The 21357-nt window shown below is 33.3% G+C and overlaps 3 protein-coding genes across 3 annotated transcripts in view; all 3 read left to right on the top strand.

Annotated features, from left to right (window-relative positions):
* Positions 1–6623, top strand: part of LOC135133420 (plasmanylethanolamine desaturase 1) — a 47264-nt gene extending 40641 nt beyond the window's left edge. The window contains exon 4 of the mRNA XM_064061803.1: positions 4940–6623. Coding sequence (XP_063917873.1) covers positions 4940–5200 — 261 coding nt within the window. The 3' untranslated portion in view covers positions 5201–6623. The remainder of the gene's footprint in view (positions 1–4939) is intronic.
* A 100-nt stretch (positions 6624–6723) lies between these two features.
* LOC135133422 (U6 snRNA-associated Sm-like protein LSm4) lies at positions 6724–7510 on the top strand. Its single transcript, XM_064061805.1, has 5 exons — positions 6724–6832; positions 6882–6923; positions 6973–7071; positions 7124–7304; positions 7352–7510. The coding sequence occupies exons 1-5, from the start codon at positions 6830–6832 to the stop codon at positions 7420–7422; spliced, it is 396 nt and encodes a 131-aa protein (XP_063917875.1). The 5' UTR covers positions 6724–6829; the 3' UTR covers positions 7423–7510.
* A 75-nt stretch (positions 7511–7585) lies between these two features.
* LOC135133421 (PABIR family member 2) lies at positions 7586–20471 on the top strand. Its single transcript, XM_064061804.1, has 3 exons — positions 7586–7942; positions 7993–8083; positions 17144–20471. The coding sequence occupies exons 1-3, from the start codon at positions 7797–7799 to the stop codon at positions 17768–17770; spliced, it is 864 nt and encodes a 287-aa protein (XP_063917874.1). The 5' UTR covers positions 7586–7796; the 3' UTR covers positions 17771–20471.
* Positions 20472–21357: the final 886 nt, after the last annotated feature.

Consider the following 21357-nt stretch of genomic DNA (forward strand, 5'->3'; position numbering starts at 1 on the left):
GTAATATTTTCAGAAAATAACTCGATCCGTTCATAGATTTTTTCACGTGAATCGATTCCATGTATAATTGGTTGCATGTACATATTTATTTATTATAATTTATTCAATAGTTAAACCATTTCTTGAAATACAACATCACGTTACAAAAGTCTGTGATTTTTTTGTCAGGTTGGCAACACATTTAAAATTTAATCAATTAATCATGGCATACCTGATGTCAAATTAAAATTTTGGGCACCAATTCAGTAGCTGCTATCTTCTCATTGGTTTTTACGCACGCTCCTGACAAAATTGAGGCCTGTGAACTGACATGCTAGTACTACTGCCAATAAGTCAGAATTGCCAACTTAAAAATTCGCTGGATGCGTCATGATCTCTAGACACATAATCTTCGAAACTACAGGCCCGGTTGTTGTCAAATTTTATGTGTTTATCCCCAAAATTTACGGTTGTATATGTTAGGTATTTAAATTTTATAAAATTAGATTTTGAAAAAATAAATTAAAAATAAAATCTTGCAAACGTTTTTAGGTTATTGCAAGCATGACAATAAATCGTTAATGAATTTTTTTCCTTTATGCTCTCCCAAATGTTGTCGTCATTTTGCCGAATATTCTTTCATTTTTATAGAATAACATACTCCTGAATATGTGATTTATGAATTCGTGTTGAGTTTTTACCTCAGAAATCCGGACTTCTAAAAAAAAAAATCAAAATTGTATAACAACTTTTTACAATTTAATTTTGAAATTGCAAAATGGAATGGTGTGAAGTCTTGCAAACATTTTAAGGTTATTGGAAGCACGGTAAATCTTTTATCAAAATTTATACATTTACATACAAATTCATTTTACAATTTTGCCGAATAACTTTTTTTAAATTTACGTGTTCACGCTAGACATCCAGTTTTTTCATATATCGAATCTATGAAATGAAATTTTTTAAAATTTCTACAGAAGATGTTCGTTCAAAATTCCTGCCTTGTGCATATAAGAAAGCTCGTACTGTTTCCAAATTTTGATCTTTTTTTGTAAAAGTTAATCATCAGTACCTACTTACTAAGATAAAACTGATTTTGGCAATGACATACCCTCTAAGAAAAGAGAGGGTGGGTGGGCGGGGCTAATATCTGTCAAGATAAGACTGATTTTGGCAAATGAGATGGCCTCTAAGAAAAGTGAGGGCGGGTGGGCGGGGCTAGTACCTGCTAAAATAAGACCGATTTTGGCAAATGATATATATCTTATTTTAGCAGGTACTAACCCCGTCTATCCGCCCTCTCGTGGAAGGTATCTCATCTCTCAAAATCACTCTTATCTTAACAGGTACTAGCCCCGCCCACCCGCCCTCTTTTTTCTTAGAAGGATCTAATTTGCCAAAATCAGTCTTATCTTAAATTCAAATGCAGCACGAAAGAGGCTAGGGGCGGGGCTTATGTGACGCAACGATTGTAGCATAAGAAGGTTACATAGTTACAGTATATATTATGTACTTTCAAGAAATCATAGTAAATTTCAAAGATTAGATGAATTGTACATATAATCACATTCTTAAAAATATTACTATCATTTATTAAATGTGCCACAAATAATGTATTATGAGTTTGGGTGCACGCCACTGCAAAGACATTCTCCCCTTCGAACGAACCTAAATAAATTGACACTATGCGCAGATCACGTTGATTGCCCCTTTCGTTTTGTAGCAAACTATAGTAGGTACTAGCCCCGCCCACCCACTCTTTCTTCTCTTATAGGTTGTATGTATAACAAAAAAAGTTACGATTAGCGTTTTTTTTTTACTCTTTTTACATCCTAAATTCTATTCTTTTCAACTCCCACTCGAAAAAAGAACATGATTAGCACCCCCCCCCCCCCCCCTCCTACCTGTCTCCTTTTCAGTGATTGATCTGAACAGAAATATGGGTGAGGGGGGCTAGTACCTGCTAAAATAATTGATTTTGCCAAATGAAATACCCCCTAAGAAAAGAGAGGGTGGGTGGGTGGGGCTAGTACCTTCTAAGATAAGAGTGATTTTGGCAAATGACATACCTTCCAAGAAAAGAGAGGGTGGGTGGGCGGGGCTAGTACCTGCTAAGATAGGAGTGATTTTGGCAAATGACATACCTTCCAAGAAAATAGAGGGCGGGTGGACGGGGCTAGTACTTTTTAAGATAATAATGATTTTAGCAAATGACATATTTTCCAAGAAAGCAGAGGACGGGTAGGTGGGGCTAGTACCTACTAAAATAAGACCGATTTTGAGTGCCGCAGTGTTTTTTTAATTGGGGAGACTCTTGAATACCCATGGTGTATTATTTTGGGAGCCCATGGAAATCTTTTTGTAAAGTATTTAAAACAATTTTGGGGGACTTTAGTGTTCTATTTTTGGAAAATTCGTCAGGTCGTGATCTGACCTGTTTTTGCGTTAATTATGGGGACCCCGTTTTTTCGGCCCCACCCACCCGCCCTCTCTTTTCTTGGAAAGTATGTCATTTGCCAAAATCACTCCTATCTTAGCAGGTACTAGCCCCACCCACCCACCCTTTCTTTTCTTAGAGGGTATCTCATTTGCCAAAATCACTCTTATCTTAGCAGGTACTAGCCCCGCCCACCCACCCTCTCTTTTCTTGGAAAGTATGTCATTTGCCAAAATCACTCCCATCTTAGCAGGTACTAGCCCCGCCCACCCACCTTCTTTTTTCTTAGAGGGTATCTCATTTGCCAAAATCACTCTTATCTTAGCAGGTACTAGCCCCGCCCACCCACCCTCTTTTTTCTTAGAGGGTATCTCATTTGCCAAAATCACTCTTATCTTAGCAGGTAATTAATTGCGATCATTTTAAACGTAGGGTTTTGAAAATTTTGACATTTTTTGATACGTCAAACATTTTTAACTGCTTACTCGATTTTTGCTGATTTGTACCTTATCTTTACAACATTGTTGTCAAATGGAATTTTATCAAATTATTACAAGAACAACACAAGCATATGTTGAGAACGTAACGAAGAGTTAATGCGCCATTTTCCAGACACCCGGTGTAGTGGGGGTCCTAGCTCAAGATTTCTCAGCTAGGAGCCCCACTACTTTTTATTGAGCGTTTGTCATCGTCTTGTCCCCGGTTGACCTGACCCCTTGTTCGGTCGGGTTCGGGTAGTGTCGTGCAGACTGGTCATTGACCTTTTTGGTCGGTACGTGTCTGTTGTTGATTTGAGCGTTCCAATGCGAGCGTTAAATTTAAGCTCTGATTCTCCAAAGGAAGTGTGGGTTCGAATCCCACACCTGACAGTTTTTTGCGTTTAAATAAAACACATTTTAATGTTATGTTATTTATTGAGGAAATATAGAATACAGCCAGTTGTAAATATTTCATTTTATTTAATGAACAGAAACATGTCACATGCTGGGATTTCTTTGGCCAATTTCACACAGGCTTCTATGGTTTCCAGATTCAACGAAGACAAGACGATGACAAACGCTTGATAAAAAGTAGCGGGACTCCTAGCTCAGATTTCTTGAGCTAGGACCCCCACTATATAAGTACTTGTACATACAAGTGTTAAACAATTTATTGTAATTATTTTCTATTAAGTTTCTTAAAAAAAAAAACTCAAAATTAATAAAAAAAAGTTGATTTTTTGTTTTAGATTTGTCTTTAGTCTAGCACAGTAAATTATTTCAATACAAACTTTAAACGAATTTATTAGTAACATAACCGGAAGGGTTTTCTCCATCGTGGCTTCTAGAATATAGAAAAGTAGGTCTCTCGTTTCCATCTGTCTGTCCTTCTATGCCCATAGTATATTAAGGCAGTTTTATTTCTGAACCTATGCATGTAGCTTTATGAAAATAAAAGTCGACTGGTACAACAAAAAATGTCACAATTTATTTTAGAAACTATGAAACCGATTGCTTCAAAATTTGGTACCTGCTTTAATATTGTCGTAGACGTGGTAAATTAATAATAATCAGAATTTATGTGTTCATCCACTCCAGAAAGTCGATGACGTCATCTCAAAATGTTAAGTTAGTATTATTTGAAATATTCAAAAAAACGTGTTTTTGTACATGTACATAGTACATAACAAGTTTCGTCATCCACTTTTCTTTTTTTTTAGAACTGTGTATACAGAATGTCTCAAAAATCTAGCTGCGTTTACAACAGAAATTATTTGGAAATAATTTTTATGGATCTCGAAAGAAAAAAAATCTTGTCTTGAGCTTGAGTCTTTTGGTTTCATTTTAATATTAGCTTCAGTCTAGAAACTTATTAGTTCTCACATGGGCTAGATTCTAGGAGCGAATTTGATACGTTTTTTGACAGATGACGTCAAACTTATGATACTAGCGATATTGTCTGATTTTTTTCGGATTTTATAAAAGAAAATTAAATTTTTGTGTATGCAACCAACAATATATTAGTAAGTGATAAATTGATAATACGAAATGAAGATACATATTTATATTTCTCGCCTATTCTACCAATTTATTTTCGAACTATTTACCGGTTCGTCTAGTTTCAGATTCTGTTTTTTCCGTTCTACAAAATATGCGGCCTACAATTTTTTTCCACGATTTTCATTCGTCACAAATTACATTCACCTTTTAATTTCAATTTATTTCGTCGTAATTTTTCGAAATTAAATGATGCAATTATCGCGGGAATTCAAAAATAATCCATTCTATCGTTATCTACATTGCAAATAAACCTTTTAGTCTGAATATTTAGTCTACTTTAATCAAAGAACCTCAGCGAAAATCGATGCACGAACATAACACGTTAAACTCACCGAAAATTGACACGTTTCCCCAACTAGTTATTATTTGACGTCCTTGTCACGTTTTCGGTGTCGCAGATGTGTTTAACGTGTTTGTACACACAAGCCGACGCAATAAAGCATGCTATATATACTTTTTACTAAAACATTTTTTTCCATTGCAGATTCACAAGTGGTCCCACACCTACTTCGGCCTGCCCGGTTGGGTGGTGTGGCTGCAAGAGTGCCACGTGATCCTGCCCCGGCGGCACCACCGCATCCATCACGTCGCCCCCCACGAAACCTATTTCTGCATAACGACCGGCTGGCTGAATTGGCCTTTGGAGAAATTGCGCTTTTGGAGCATATTGGAGGCGGTTATTGAGCAGACCACCGGCTGCAAACCCCGTGCTGACGACATGAAATGGGCACAAAAGGGAACGTGATATATTTTTTTCGTCTGCTTTCAGATAAACTCACATCTCACTCAGGTCTCTTCACGAACTGCTTTCTGTGAAGCTTTGTTGTCGAACGTGTTCGTTATGCGTTATTGTGTGTAATTTATTGAAATGTTGAGTTGTTTCGTTTTGCTACGGCCAGTCGTTTTGTAAGTTACTTTCGGTGTAGCGGTCTGACACTTGATGTGTAACAATTGCCAAATCATCGTTTACTTAATTGAATTTTGATGCCATGTATGATATGGTGATAGTAAGTGAACACCACACTTTTGTTTAATAAAAGTACATATTTTTAATAAGAAGTGCCTAATTTAAAGATTTACAACGACATATTGTGATTATGATGGAATACACAAAATCAAAATTTTTAAAATTATTATATTTATGCGATATAGTGATTGTTGAGTTAGTTAGTTTTAGTTAGATATTTGTATTTAGGGACCAGTAGGCTTTGCGCCTATTTTTTTAAATAATGTACGATTCTAACATAGATTTGTTTGTATTTTAGCTTTAATTGTTGCTGCAGCCACTTTTAGACAGTTCTGGGATAGGAACTATTGGTGTTTAAATTATATCTCCTAGTTAAGTTACTGCTTAGTGGTCATTTTGCAATATTTTAATTCTTTAGGTAATAAAAAACTAGTCTCAAACACTACTCTCCAAGAGTAATCTAAAATGCACTACCAAAGTAGTTAGTATTAAGTCATTGTTTTAAAAATATATAATGTTCATAAACACGCTTATTAAAAAGCCTTAAGGGTATCATATCCTGTACAACTTATGATTAGACTAAGATTTATTATATAAGAATAAGAAGCGACTCATAGTTGATATCTTTTTGTTTTGCAAACGCGACGATTTTATAAAATGTTATAGTTATTTATTTATATATTAAAAATGTTTCATTTGTTTTCAATAAATATCAGCTGTGTCTTACTGAGATTTTATAAAGCTCAGCGTAGTCTGTTTAAGAAAGAATTGTAAAACTGTCTTGTTTAGGCCGCGCAGTGATCAAACGACATTTCTCATCCAAAAATACGTAATGTTATTACCGAATTCAGCGTAAAATATGTTCATACGACTGAATTAACTAATATTGTGATGTATCCCATGTAACTTTAAACGATTCCGCACTGACACTACATTCTTTTGGTCAAAATCGGTGCGAATCGTTTACAAGAACGAACGGAATCTGATTGGCCGAATCACCACATTCCAAACAGATATACCAATTATATTCTACTCTGTGATTGTGAAATTGCAATAAAACGCAGCTATTGTTATAATTTAAGACATGCTGCAAACTGCGACAGTTTAAAGTTTAAACGTGTGATAAGAGGATGAGAAGCTCCGTATTTTATACGTGGAGTAGATGCAGTCGTTTTATACAATAAACTTGCTTGCATTTTAAGTGGAGTTTTATTTACAAAACAAGTTGCAATGGTGTCTACGCCCATGGTTATTGTGTGAAAGGTAACTACGCCACTGGTGACTAGCGAAGATTTGGCAGCTGTCAACGGGATTGACAACGCGGGAAATAAAATCACTAAAGACCCTAAAAAATAATTGAGGTTAGGTATTTAAATTTGATGCAAAATAAGAAATTAATTTATAAAAATGGTAAGGTTTGTTAAAAATAACGCAAAAATATTGTGAAAATTCGTTTCAGCTACCTTTATCGTTGCTACGTACTGCCCAAAACCATCCCATGGTAATATATGTAAATTTAACAATGACGCACTGTACGTTTGTAATTTTAGCTTGTGGAATTGAAAAATGGTGAGACCTATAACGGCCACTTGGTCAGTTGCGACAATTGGATGAATATAAACTTACGTGAAGTTATTTGCACATCAAGAGTACGTATTATTTGTGATTAAAAAAATAGTCTTGTTGACGTTTTGTTCTCAGGATGGCGACAAGTTTTGGAGAATGCCTGAGTGCTATATTAGAGGTAGTACGATAAAGTATTTACGAATCCCAGATGAGGTGATTGATATGGTGAAAGAAGAAGCTGTTGTGAAGAATAGAGGTAGGGATATGAAGAGTGGCCGCGGGGGGCAGAACCAGAGAAATAGACCTGCAGCTAGAGGTACAAATGTGTGAAGGCTTGAAGCGGATGTTAAATTTGTGTTTTAGGCAACTTTGGAGGTCGTGCAGGAAAAGCCGGCCAAGGCGGCAGAAATCCCCCATTCCAAAAAAAGAAATAATTTTATCAATCTTAGCATGCCCATTTTATTTATAAGAACAATTATTGTAAGATAAAACCTGAATAAATATTTGTTTTGGCTACTAAAATTTGAACCGTGAGCTTATCGCGCTTCGCGCAGTGGCTCCATCTCTCGGCCGTCGAGATCCGGGTTCCGGATTTCAGGACATGCGCGAATTTGGTCCATCCAAAGCTTTTGACAGGATTTTGTTGAATTTGGGAAGACCGCTGGGTTGGTGTTTTCTGATGTTTTCCAGTTAATAATAGCGTGTTAAAAGCGGCCAAAGTGAGAAACACTGAATTGTGTTCGGTTTGTCCGTGATAAGAGTTAAATGTCCCCTTTAATTAATTTTCGAGCGGTGACAGAGAAGCTGAATGTCATCAATAAATTCTTGCGTGGACATGGACGTTGACGGTCCAGTCAACGGTTCCGGCACCCTGAAGAGGTGCTCCAGTGCTCCTATGATTAATGAGAGCAATTCCATCATGACCACTGCGACACCTTCCGGTTCGTCTTCGAGGTGAGTGCAATAACGTTCCAATGTGCCCTCTCATATGCGAAATCACGCAGGGATCAGCAGTCCTTCAACTTATTTGGGGCCACCACGCAGACCAGGACTCGCAGATTTAGTGCCAGCTTCAGCCCGGTGCCCGGCTCTCCTGTAAGCATTTAGCCCAGTGCCTGTCATGGACTGGCTGTACTTAGATGTAAGAAATTTGAGACCTGTGGAGACTGGGTGGTGTGATTTTGAGATTGGGGCAATGAGTGCAAAAATTATTATGATGTTGATATTCTAACCTAAAGGAAATTCGAGTGACAAAATGAGCCAGATTTAATTTTTTTTTTTATATCTTGCAAGACTATATCAAGAGGTGGGTAGTTTTACTGCAGTTTTAGAGAAGTTGTATGCATATTAATTTCACAAAATAGGGGTCACTAATTCTAGAAAATAATTGAGACAATTAAAATTTTATGGATGGCACAAACTCCCAATTTAGTCATTATTTCTGATACAGGTTAATTACCTCATGGATTTAGTGGGTATAATCACGGATTTTGGGGGGCTATAACTGTATCTACTTTATGCACCAATTGTGACTGGATTTTAATGTGGATTACATTAGTTTTAGTTGGTGGGAATCAAATATGTTTTATTATTTTGATACGAAGCATTATTCTTTTCATCATAAACCACCAGATTTATGTAAGACAATTTAAGTGTCCATTTATTGTAATTTGGTAATTGTTTGTTAATGTATTATGTATTGCATATCCACTAATGATACAAACTTTGGAAATTACCCAACAGTTGCTTGTCATTGTGATAATGATAATGCTCCAAAGACGCCGACTAGTGATTTATCTCCTAAGTTTATTACTAAAATTATCACTCTTTTTATATACTCTGACGTGCCAGTAGACTAGCCTGTCTGCGTTTAGTTTCTATGATGTGCAGTAACTGGTACAGCAAATTATTGTAGTTTACTGGAATTTTTTCATAGGAATTTGTTTATTTAATTTGAATTCGTAATCGTAGTGATTTTAAAAATTCGTATTTTCCGATAAAAAAAAATCCCCTTTTACGTTATAACGCAATATTTGACATTGATTTATGAAACTTATGAAACATTGATCATCAATGTGGTGCTTAACGGGTTTGGAATGTGGGCTGTGAACTAGCTTCACAGGGAGTGTGCTTGATAAAAAATTGTATATAATATTTTTTTCAATATAAAACCATCCAGCTGTCAGCTACGTAACGATTAGTTGTAATTATCTGGGAAATTTTTACCACAATTTAATTTTAAAAAACTTGTTTTAAAAACAAAAAATAAGTATCAATGAAATTAGCGTTAATTGCTTTAAATTACCGCGATCCGTGTTAAACGACTGTAACACTTGACATTATTTTCAATTTGAGTTAATTCGATTTTTTTTTGTCTAATAGGACGGAAAATTTAAAAATATATGAAATACAAATGTTTTTAATTTACTCAAGATAAGTTGACATTTCGAGCGCATATTTGACATGTGCGTTTAACAAATATTGACTACATCAGAGCTGTATATCTTGTCTATGGTTATCATCCTCAAATAAACAACATGTCTCATATTTAACATAACATATATACTTTTTTCATAATACTTAGCATTTAGAAAGTCTAGCCAGTCTAAAGTGCTGCTTACACAGTTGTACGTTTACCAAGCAATGTTCACAATTTCGTTAAATTCTGGTAAAACGAATAGCAAGATCCAGTTTTTAGAACGAGGACATTATTATATGTCGTAAAAGCGATCTATTTAATTTATTGTAGTACTACTAAAAGTCTTTTTTGCCTCAAAGTGGTTGGACACCAGACGTGACATTTGTTAACAATAAAAAATGACGTTGTAGATCGTATTCTAGAAAATTATTAATAACTAATAATTTAATTGTTTGTTAGACAATACAGTTCATTGGTACCATCGACCATATACGTAAATTTTTCATCACCCAGTATATGTGAAGCCAGGGCGAATAAACATTTTTGTGCAAAAATCCAAATCTCCATCTTTACAAATAAATGCATGAGTTTTGGAAATTTTTAATTTTTTTTTTATATAAAATTTGCAAATATCTTTGAAAACTATTGTTCAAAAAACGCTTATGTCTGCCTCATTCAAAAGTACAGTTTTGAGTGTATTTAAAAATAATCCTAAATGAGCTTGGGTATAAATTACGACAGAAATTACAGCGGATTTTTAGAAAGTCTAAATCTATTAGAGAGTCGTTCATCCTTCTGGTGATTAGATGACGTCATCGCAAACATTATTAAGTAAATGATCATAGCAAAAATTTCTACAGTTCCGTACAACATTTAGGAGTATTATTTATTACTTTTTAGAAAAATTGCTTATGCAGGATGTTCTGTAAATAATTTAATAGTAAAGTTGTGTTTATTAAAGATTTAAATTCACAATTATTTTACAAAACTTCGCTCGCTCTTGAAGTACAGTCAAATTATAAAATTTGATTTTGCGAAATTAATTTTTTTATGATAACCCCTATAATTTAAAATAAAGATATGTGTGAATTGTTAAAGTACAGCTAAAGAAACATGCTCTGCGTATGTTTCAAATGAGTTTTTCTATAACAAAGTTTTGTGATGAGTTTAGCAAATTTTCAAGAAAAATTAATGAACCGTTCCTGATTTGAACAGTAAAACCTGTATAAGTAATTGTAAAAAATATAAATACATTGATAAACCACAAGTATAGACTCATAATACGGGTGACTATTAATGATTGAAGCAGTTTTTTGTGTTGGCAATTCTGAATTATTGACATCCATGCCAGTACGTCAGTTCACAGTTGTCAATTTTGACATGAGCACGCCTAATAAACGTGTTGATTGGCTGAGACGATGGCAGGTGTCATAAATGTCACCTTGACAATCACGTATGCGATCATAAAATTTTAAATAGGTTGCCAACCTGACAAAAAAAATCGGAAACATTAATAGTCATTCGGTATTTTGGATATTTTATTCAGGAAAATTTTTAGAGGAGGAATAAACAGATACATTTTCAGTAGCAATTTATCATGCTTATTATCACCTTAAAACGTTTGAAAGATTTGTGATCATGAATACAGGATTTCTCGATATATTTCTAAATTCTTTCTAAAGTTTCAGGGGTTCTTAGATTCTTTAAAATTCTCAAAAAAAAACACGGGATCCAAAGATTCTCAGAAATGTTTTCACAAATAAAAATTTCCAAATAAAAAAAAACACTAGGAACTCAAACATTTTTGAATAATTTTTTAAGGGATTCTCGATATTTTTCAAAATTCTTGTTAGAACACCTGGGGTTTACAAATTCTTAAAAAAAAACCACTAGGACCCTCAGATTCTTTTAAATTCTGAAAAAAATTTGCAAGGGACCACAAGATCCTTTCAAATTTTGTCAAAAGGAAATACAAGGCGTCTCCAAAATTTTTATAAATTCTTTAAAAAAACGTCAATACTGAGTCCAAGATTCTTTCAAATTCTGAAGGAAAAGTCAGCAAAAACCCCAAAATTTGTTACTTATTTTTTTATGAAAATAGCGGCTGTCAATATTTTTCAAATTTCTTCTAGAACATTAGGAGTTCCCAGATTTTTTCAAAAAGTCAAAAAAAAACACTTGAGCCGAAGATTCTCCTAATTTCTTAAAAAAAAGATGCTACAAACCTCAAGCCTCTTTCAAATTAAAAAAAATAATAAAACACCAGAGGCTTTTTTTTCAAAAGAAAAAAAGCAGCGGGTTTAAATATTTTTTTCAGAAACTTTCTAAAACACCAGGGGTTTCCCAGATTCTTTCAAATTCTTTTAAAAAACGACTAGGACCACGAAGATTCTTTTAAATTTTTAAAAAAGGCGCTATGGACCTCAAAGATTTTTTCAAATTTTGTCAAATTGAAAACACCAGGCGTCTTCAAAATTCTTCTAATTCTTAACAAAAGGATACTGGGCCCAAGATTATTGCAGAAATTTTCAGGATTGAAATTCTTTTAGAAAAATCATTAGGGACTCCAACTTTTTTTTATGAAATCAGCAGGGGCTCTCGATATTTTTTCAAATCCTTTCTAAAACGCCAAGATTTCTCAGGTTCTTTCAAATTCTTAAAAAAAAAACACTAGAGACCCCAAAGATTCTTTAAAATTTTCTCAAAATGAAAACAAGCGTGACCAAAATTCTTTAAAAAGAGGCACAATACTGGGCAATTTTTTTCAAATTGTTTCAAAATCAGAACATCAGAGATCTCCAAGATTCCCTGGCATTCTTCCAAATTCTCTTAGAAATGTTGCTAGGAACACCACCATTATTTATTTATTTATTTATTTATAATTTTTTTTATTGAAAACAGCAGAGGCTCTTGATATTTTTTCATGTGCTTTCTAAAACACCAAAGGTTCTCAAATTCTTTAAAGTACTTTAAAAAAACACTAGTAGGACCACCAAAATTGTATTAAATTCTAAAAAAAAACACACACGGGGGGATCTCAAGATTTTTTCCATTTTTTTAAGTGGCTCTCGATATTTTTTCAAATTCTCATTAGAACACAAGGCGTCTTCAAAATTCTTCTAGATTCTTAAAAAAAAACTCAATACTGGGTCCAAGATTATTTCAAACTCTGAAGGAAAAGTCACTAAAAACCCCAAAATTGGTTCCTTATTTTTTTATGAAAATAGTAGCGACTCTCAATATTTTTCAGATTTTTTTCTTTTTCGAATTGTTAAAAAAAAAACACTGGAACCCAAGATGTTGCAGACCTCAAGATTCTTTCAAATTAAAAAAAAAATAAAATACCAGAGGCCTCCTACATTCTTTTAACTTGTTTCAAAATCAGAAAACCAAAGACCTCCAAAATTCCTTGAAATTCTTTCATAAGCGCTACTAGGAACTCCAGCATTTTTTTTAAAGGAAAATAACAGCGGTTTTCGATATTTTTTCAAAACAACACTTTTCAAATACTTAAAAATAAAAAAATCGCTAGGGACCCCAAAAATTCTTTAAAAATTTCTCAAAATGAAAATACCAGGAGCATCCAAATTTTTTTAAATTCTTAAAAAAGGACACAATAGTGGGCTCAAAAAATGTTTTCACATTTTCTCTAAAAACCAGGGGTCCCCAGGTTCTTTTAAATTCTTTTAAAAAATCCTAGGACCTCGAAGATTCTCTTAAATTTAAAAAAAAACACAAGGACTTCAAAATCTAATAAAATTTTTTCACTATGAAAATACCGGGGGTCCCTACAATTCTTAAAAAAAAAACAATACTGAGCCCAACATTTTTTCAAATTGTTTCAAAAGTAAAGTATCAGAGGTCTCCAAATTTTTTTAATTTCAAACTCGTCAAAAAGAAGTCACTAAAAACCGCAAATTTTTTTCCTTATTTTTTTACATTTTTTGCAAAAATTGAAATTTTAATGTTATTTTATAAAATTTGAATAATATGTACTGAACTGTATGAAAAAAATGTTGGTGGGGATAATCAGACAAATTTTTGTTAACACTACCTGCTGTTAACATTTTACCAACTACACGATATTTCTAAAATACATTTAAAACTTGCCAAAAATCAATCCAGTAGTTTCGGAGATAATCATTCTAATAAAGGACGGAAATAGGGACCTGTTTTTTCGTGCTCTAGGTGTCCTAATACGTCGAGAAAATACATATCAAAATGAAATATGGTAAGAAATGTCACAAAAATCACTCGTTTTATTTTTTAGTGATAGTTCTAAATGATATTAAAATATCCACTCATTCAAAAAACACACCTCAAGATTTTTAAAAATTTTTTCAAAATGAAAACACCAGCGGCCCTTATGATTCTTTCAGATTCTTAAACACAATACTGAGCCCAAGATTTTTTCAAATTATTTAAAAATCAAAACATCAGATGTATCCAAGATTCTTTCAAATTTTTAAAGAAAAGTCACTAAAAAGCCCGAAAAATTTTTTAATTTTTTTTTTTTTCTCAATTTTTTGCTTTGAATATTTTTTCAAATTCTTTCTAAAAACCAGAGGTTTCCATGTTCTTTCGAATTCTTCAAAAAATCCTAGGACCACCAAAATTCTCTTAAATTCTTAAAAGAAAGACACAAGGACCTCCAAATTTTACCAAATTTTTTCAGTATGAAAACACCAGGGGTCCCTATGATTCTTTAAAAAAAGACAATACTGAACCCAAGATTTTTTTAAATTGTTTCAAAGTTAAACACCAGAGGTCTCCAAAAATTTTTCAATTTCAAATTCGTGAAAAAAAGTCACTAAAGACCGCAAAATTTTTCTTTTTTGTTTTATTTTTTTGCAAAAATCTGGATTAGTATAAAAATCAAGTCCGATTCATAAACTACAAGTATGTTATTTCATAAAATTTGAATAATATGTACTTTGCACCATTTTGAAGTGAAAAAAATTGTTGGTGGGGATAATCAGACAAATTTTTCTTAATATATACACGATATTTCTAAAATACCTTTAAAACTTGCGAAAAATCAGTGCAGTAATTTCGGAGATTATCATTCAAATAAAAAACGGAAATGGGGACCTATTTTTTCATGCTCTAGGTGCCATAAAACGTCGAGAAAATATCAATTATGTCTGAAATTGTAAGAAACGTCACGAAAATCACTCGTTTTATTTTTTATTGATAGTTGTTACGAATGATTTTTTTATAAGAAAAAAATGAGATTGAAATATGTACTCATTAAAAAAACACACAGGGAACTTAAGATTTTTTAAAATTTTTTCAAAATGAAAACACCAGTTGTTCCTAGGATTCTTAAAAAAAAAGAATACTGAGCCCAAGATTTGTTCATTTTTTTTTTTGCAAAAAATTAACACTACCTGCTGTTAACATTTTACCAACTACACGATATTTCTAAAATACATTTAAAACTTGCCAAAAATCAATCCAGTAGTTTCGGAGATAATAATCATTCTAATAAATGACGGAAATAGGGACCTGTTTTTTCGTGCTCTAGGTGTCCTAATACGTCGAGAAAATACATATCAAAATGAAATATGGTAAGAAATGTCACAAAAATCACTCGTTTTATTTTTTAGTGATAGTTCTAAATGATATTAAAATATCCACTCATTCAAAAAACACACCTCAAGATTTTTAAAAATTTTTTCAAAATGAAAACACCAGCGGCCCTTATGATTCTTTCAGATTCTTAAACACAATACTGAGCCCAAGATTTTTTCAAATTATTTAAAAATTCAAAACATCAGATGTATCCAAGATTTTTTCAAATTTTTAAAGAAAAGTCACTAAAAAGCCCGAAAATTTTTTTAATTTTTTTTTCTTAATTTTTTGCTTTGAATATTTTTTCAAATTCTTTCTAAAAACCAGAGGTTTCCATGTTCTTTCGAATTCTTCAAAAAATCCTAGGACCACCAAAATTCTCTTAAATTCTTAAAAGAAAGAGACAAGGACCTCCAAATTTTACCAAATTTTTTCAGTATGAAAACACCAGGGGTCCCTATGATTCTTTAAAAAAAAGACAATACTGAACCCAAGATTTTTTTAAATTGTTTCAAAGTTAAACACCAGAGGTCTCCAAAAATTTTTCAATTTTAAATTCTTCAAAAAAAGTCACTAGAGACCGCAAAATTTTTCTTTTTTGTTTTACTTTTTTTGCAAAAATCTGGATTAGTATAAAAATCAAGTCCGACTCATAAACTACAAGTATGTTATTTCATAAAATTTGAATAATATGTACTTTGCACCATTTTGAGGTGAAAAAAATTGTTGGTGGGGATAATAAGACAAATTTTTGTTAATATATACACGATATTACTAAAATACCTTTAAAACTTGCGAAAAATCAGTGCAGTAGTTTCGGAGATTATCATTCAAATAAAAAACGGAAATGGGGACCTATTTTTTCATGCTCTAGGTGTCATAAAACGTCGAGAAAATATCAATTATGTCTGAAATTGTAAGAAACGTCACGAAAATCACTCGTTTTATTTTTTATTGATAGTTGTTACGCATGATTTTTTTATAAGAAAAAAATGAGATTGAAATATGTACTCATTAAAAAAACACACAGGGAACGTAAGATTTTTTAAAATTTTTTCAAAATGAAAACACCAGTTGTCCCTAGGATTCTTAAAAAAAAAGAATACTGAGCCCAAGATTTGTTAATTTTTTTTTTTGCAAAAAATTTGGGTAAAAATCAAGTCGGATTAATAAACCACAAGTTTGTTATTTTATAAAATTTGAATAATTTTGAAGTGAAAAAACTGTTGGTGAGTATAGTCAGAGACATGTTTATTAACATATCAAATGCACAACATTCCTAAAATACGTTTAAAACTTGCCAAAAGTCACTCCAGCAGTTTCGGAGATTGTTATCATTGTAATAAAAGACGGAAGTGGGCACCTATTTTTTCGTGCTCTAGGTGTCAAAAAACGTCGACAAAATGTCAAATTATAAAATATTGTAAGAAACGTAACTAAAATCACTCGTTAATTTTTTCAAAATAAAAACACCAGTAGCCCTTATGATCCATTCAAATTGTTAAACACAGTACTGGGCCCCGGATTTTTCAAATTATTTCAAAATCAAAATATCAGATGTCTCCAAGATTTTCAAATTTTTAAAGAAAACTCACTAGAAACCCGATTTTTTTTTTTTTTTCTTAATCAAAACAGCAGCGGCTTGTATATTTTTTTAAATTCTCTCTAAAAACCAGGGGTTCCCAGATTCTTTCAAATTTCTACAACAATCCTGGGATCCCCAAGATTCTCTTAAATTCTTAAAAAAAGACACAATGGGCCTCAAAATTCTATAAAATGTTTTCAGTATGAAAACACCAGGGCTCCCTATGATTCTTAAAAAAAAGACAATACTAAGCCCAAGATTTTTTCAAATTGTTTCATAAATAAACCATCAGAACTCTCCAAAAAAATTTCAATTTCGATTCGTCAAGAAAAGTCACTAGAAACCGCAAAATTTTTCCATATTTTTACATTTTTTTGTAAAAATCAAGTCGGATTCATAAACCACAAGTATATTATTTTATAAAATTTGAATAATCTGTATTTTGCAAAATTTTGAGGTGACGTCATCAAATTGTTGGGGGGATAATCAAAAAATTTTTTGTTAGCATTAATATTTCTAAAATACATTTAAAACTTGCCAAAAAAAAGCATCTACTCATTAAAGACTTTTTATCCAGGTGTCCGGCCTCCGCCTCACCCCCCGGATAAACCAGCTCCGCCAAGAAGAGCACGCCGACGTGAGCAACCTTCGCGAGCTGGCCCACGAGCGCGAAGTCCACCACGCCATGCAGATCTCCCAGTCCTGGGAGGACCTCAGCCTAATGAACGAATCTCACAGCGACTCCAAGTCCAACAAGATGGGGCCGCTGCACGTAAACCTGCCGCCGTACAGCGGCCTCAACTGCAACTCCCCCTCCCCCACGCGCCTCAGCTCGCCGGGCTTCCAGAGCCCCACGAGGGCGTCGCGGACGTTCATCAGGCGGAGCGCCAGTCCGGTGCTCCGGCCCAGCCCCCTCGGGGTCAAGAGGAAACTCGACGACGACAAGAACGACTACTACGTAAGTCCGAGGTCGAAGAGGTTTCACAGTTACTCGGCCGCGGACCGCGGCGGCCTGCTCACGACGACGCCGAGCAGTCTGCCGGGCTCCCTGAGTTCGGTCGGGACGCCCGAGTCGTTGTCGAGTGCCGATTCACCAGGGTTTAACTATAGGAACGTAGATAGTCTTTCGCCTAATCGTGCAATGCCGCCGGAACCGATGATCGTGGCTAAGGGGGATCATGATATGAACGACAGTCCTAGTTAAGGGGGGATGATATTTTGATGATTGTGTAGGGTAGGTTTTTGAGTAGTGATGTTTGTCACCGATGAAATCAGACAGTTATTGAAAAATATTTTGGAAGGGGAGGGGGATTAAGAACGTGTGTATTGAACATGACTGACCTTCACAATTCTGATTTTTTTCGTAGTGTGGCTCGATTTTTAAATATTTATTCAAATTCTGCCATTTTCTATATTAGTAGGTAAGGTTATTAAGGAAAAAGTGAAATTAAAAGAAGTTCGTAGTCATTGTAAGAAGTAATATGTAAAAATCCAAGTTGATATTTGAAATTTTCGTTTTTTTAAAGCTTCGTTTAATTTCTTTGAATATACGTAAGTTTTTTAGAGTGTAGTTGATAAAAATTGGGCGTCTCATTTTTTTAATAGTTGTAGTGTGTTACTAAATGATTTATATTGATCGTATTTTGAGCAATAATTTCAAGTAAATGAGTTTAAGGTTTTTATTTGATTTAAATTTTTACTCTTTGTATATTATATTTACTCTTTTAAAAGTTGGGATGATTATTTGGTTGATCGCATACATGACTTACGAAAAAGGCATAAAGGTATTTATTTTTTTAATAATAAACTTGGTGAAACACTAATTATCGTTACAAGCTGTTTGACTAACTTGGTTAAAGCAAATTTAAAACTAATTTAGATTAAAAACATATTTTAGTTTACTAATTTCAGAAAAAAGTGCCAAAATTCCAAAGATTTTGACTAATTTCACTGATAACAATTAATTTATAGTCATAAAATTTATATTAGATTGTCGGTTACTCTTCATGTTAAGAAATTTAGTTTTTAACTACATAAAGATAGAAAACTTTAAGTTATATTCTTTATCTGTGTTGAATTTGAGTACTTGAAGTTTTATGGTTTGTAACGAAATTAATAATTTTAGTAATCTGCATCCCTGAAAGTTGGCAGCATTATGTGCTGTCATTTGCAACGTCAAGAATTTGTGCTCGTACTTAAAATCGGTGAAAATTGTCTAGTGTGCTTCCGTATTTAAATCTTGAGGTCACTCGTTGACGTGTGTCGACAACAGTGTCGCCAACTGATGTCAAATTTAAGACTTGCATTATGGGAGAAGGGAAAAAATGAATCAGTTAACTTTGTGGTTCTAAAGTCCAAGAGATTTTTGTTGGTGGTTTGAATTCAATTAAGCACAACGTACATTTGTGTGTACTTAAACCGAAACCTAAACAGTTTGAAAACAAAAATTACTAGTTTTCTCCACTGACATATCATTTTAAAACATATCATTTTTCGTAACGTATGAAAACAGTTAGATGGCCATCAAGTCAGGTTTTTTTTTACTGACTTTCCACTACTGTTAAATAGTTAACAAAAGTACACTATCTCTCACAAAGCAACCAAATAATTTTAATTGTGTCAACTTTGGTCGTCAAATCATGTTAAACCACGGACCTCAATTTACTCGACAAATATACACAATTTAGTTTATATATTATTACAGTTTAACGTCCAAAGATGACTCAATTACAAATTATCTTAAACACACGATCTAGTTCATACTGTTACGAGAATGATAACTGGAATTTAACATTAAGTACAGTGTAGTTGTTCCTGGGAGGAAGGAAAACGAACTCTGAGCTTCACAAATCCAACATGTACTTAAAAGTGTGGCGCCGGCGTCGCTGAATATTACACATAGTTAGCCAAATTGAGAAAACAAAAGTCACCAAATCAGTTAAAACTGACTAAAGATAAAAATTTCAAACACAGGGTTTGTTTTCTTTCATGTTTTTGTGAATGACGAGTCGATTAAAGGCATCTTCATCCCACGATTTATACCTGTCGACGAACTCAGACGGAGTTATTAAATTGAGAATATAAATTAATCCGTGTCATATTTTTTATTGCATTCTTTGGAAGTTATCAGATATTGAAACATAATTTATTGGCAGTTGTAGGTTATGACCAACAATAATGAAATTGTCTATGTACCTGGGTTATAAGCCTTCTCTGAGATTGTTTTTTATTATTTAGTGGAGTCTAGTGAAAAAGTTTATTTATATTCGACTAGGTGCCCCTTCTTACAAGTCATGTTTAATGCGCATGTCTCTCTTATTTTTACAAATTGGTGTAAAAAGTGATGTTTTTCAATAACTTCGTTTTTTACATTCTACCTATGTATAAGAGTATAATGTTAATATAAATTTCTCTAGTCTATAGTTGTAATGTGAACTAAGTTAGTGTTACGAACAATGTGAAGACTCTGCAAGGTGCTAAGTACTGAAAAATTCAGTAATTTTGTTGTTTCTTCCTTATGATATTTAAACTCATAAATCCATTTCATCACCCATAAACCAAAAAATATCAAATGAAATGGGTTTATAGCCTCCTCAGTGAACTCTGTATTCTTGCCCTGCTCACTACAGTGATGGTAGTGGGTACTTCAGGAATGTTTCCTTAATCTTCCACTCTCTGTAAAAAAATACCTGCAATTGTATATTTTCTAGTGTAGTGCCTCACTGTTCTAATCATTTTTATACATAATTAGGAACAATATAGACTGACGATTTGTAATTAGTTGAGTTAAATTCAGCCAACTCATTTGATATATCTGTAATGTAAATAGTACTCTTGTTGGCCAATTAAATTGTTAATATATTCAAAGTGATTTCACCAATCATAAATATATCATCTTACGACTACCAGAACATCTTTCATTGGGTCGCACGAGTCGTGCTGTGGCAATTGCTGCGCAGATTAGTTTCCGGAAGTAGTGTTTGGTTAGGTATTACAAAATTCCGTTGACCCCTGGGGTTTTGCGACTGACCGATTAGTGTTATCGCTGCTGCAATTAGCGCTAATGATTGGGAAGAGTGGGATTTTCCGACGAACATTTTCAAGCGAATCGCGAATTTTTTAAATGGTGCGGGACGGTTAAAACAATTTTTGGTGAATTAAGTAAGTAAAACAAAAAAGAAATGCAAATATATGACAGAAGATTATACAAATATTACATATAAGAGGTTGTAGAATTTTTGGGGAGAAGTATAGAAACGTCATTTTTAAGGCAGTGGTGCAAACTGCAAGATTTATGGCAGGTCTACTGCAAATCAAAAAATTAATAGCCGCACAGGAATTTATTACTTAAACATTTTAATGTTGTTCTGTCTAATAGTTAGGTAACAGCAAGGAGATATAATAAATGCATGCACCACAGAAGTTAATAGATATTTACGATATGTGTATCGTAATGTGGTATTTTACGATACGCGATGGAAAAATTGTCCAACGAGCCGAAGGCGAGTTGGATAATCCATCAAGGATCGTAAAGAAACATTACGATACAAATATTGTACAACGTTTTATCTACTTTCAATAATTTTCATAACAATTAACACATATATTTTTGTAATTTTTTAAAATGTGTTTATGGAGAAAAATAAGGCGGCTAAATTAGTAACCGTAGTTACTGATTTGTTTACGTTTTTCACAAGCGTTCAGTGAAAGCAATTTATGTGCAAAAATTAGTGATTCAGAGGATAATTTGCCTTCCGATATTGAAGTGGCTACTCAATCTGCCATCGATAC

Source organism: Zophobas morio, unplaced genomic scaffold (genome assembly GCF_036711695.1).
Source record: "Zophobas morio isolate AGI-343-1 ecotype UQ-CSIRO unplaced genomic scaffold, CSIRO_AGI_Zmor_V1 ptg000022l, whole genome shotgun sequence".
NCBI lineage: Eukaryota > Metazoa > Arthropoda > Insecta > Coleoptera > Tenebrionidae > Zophobas > Zophobas morio.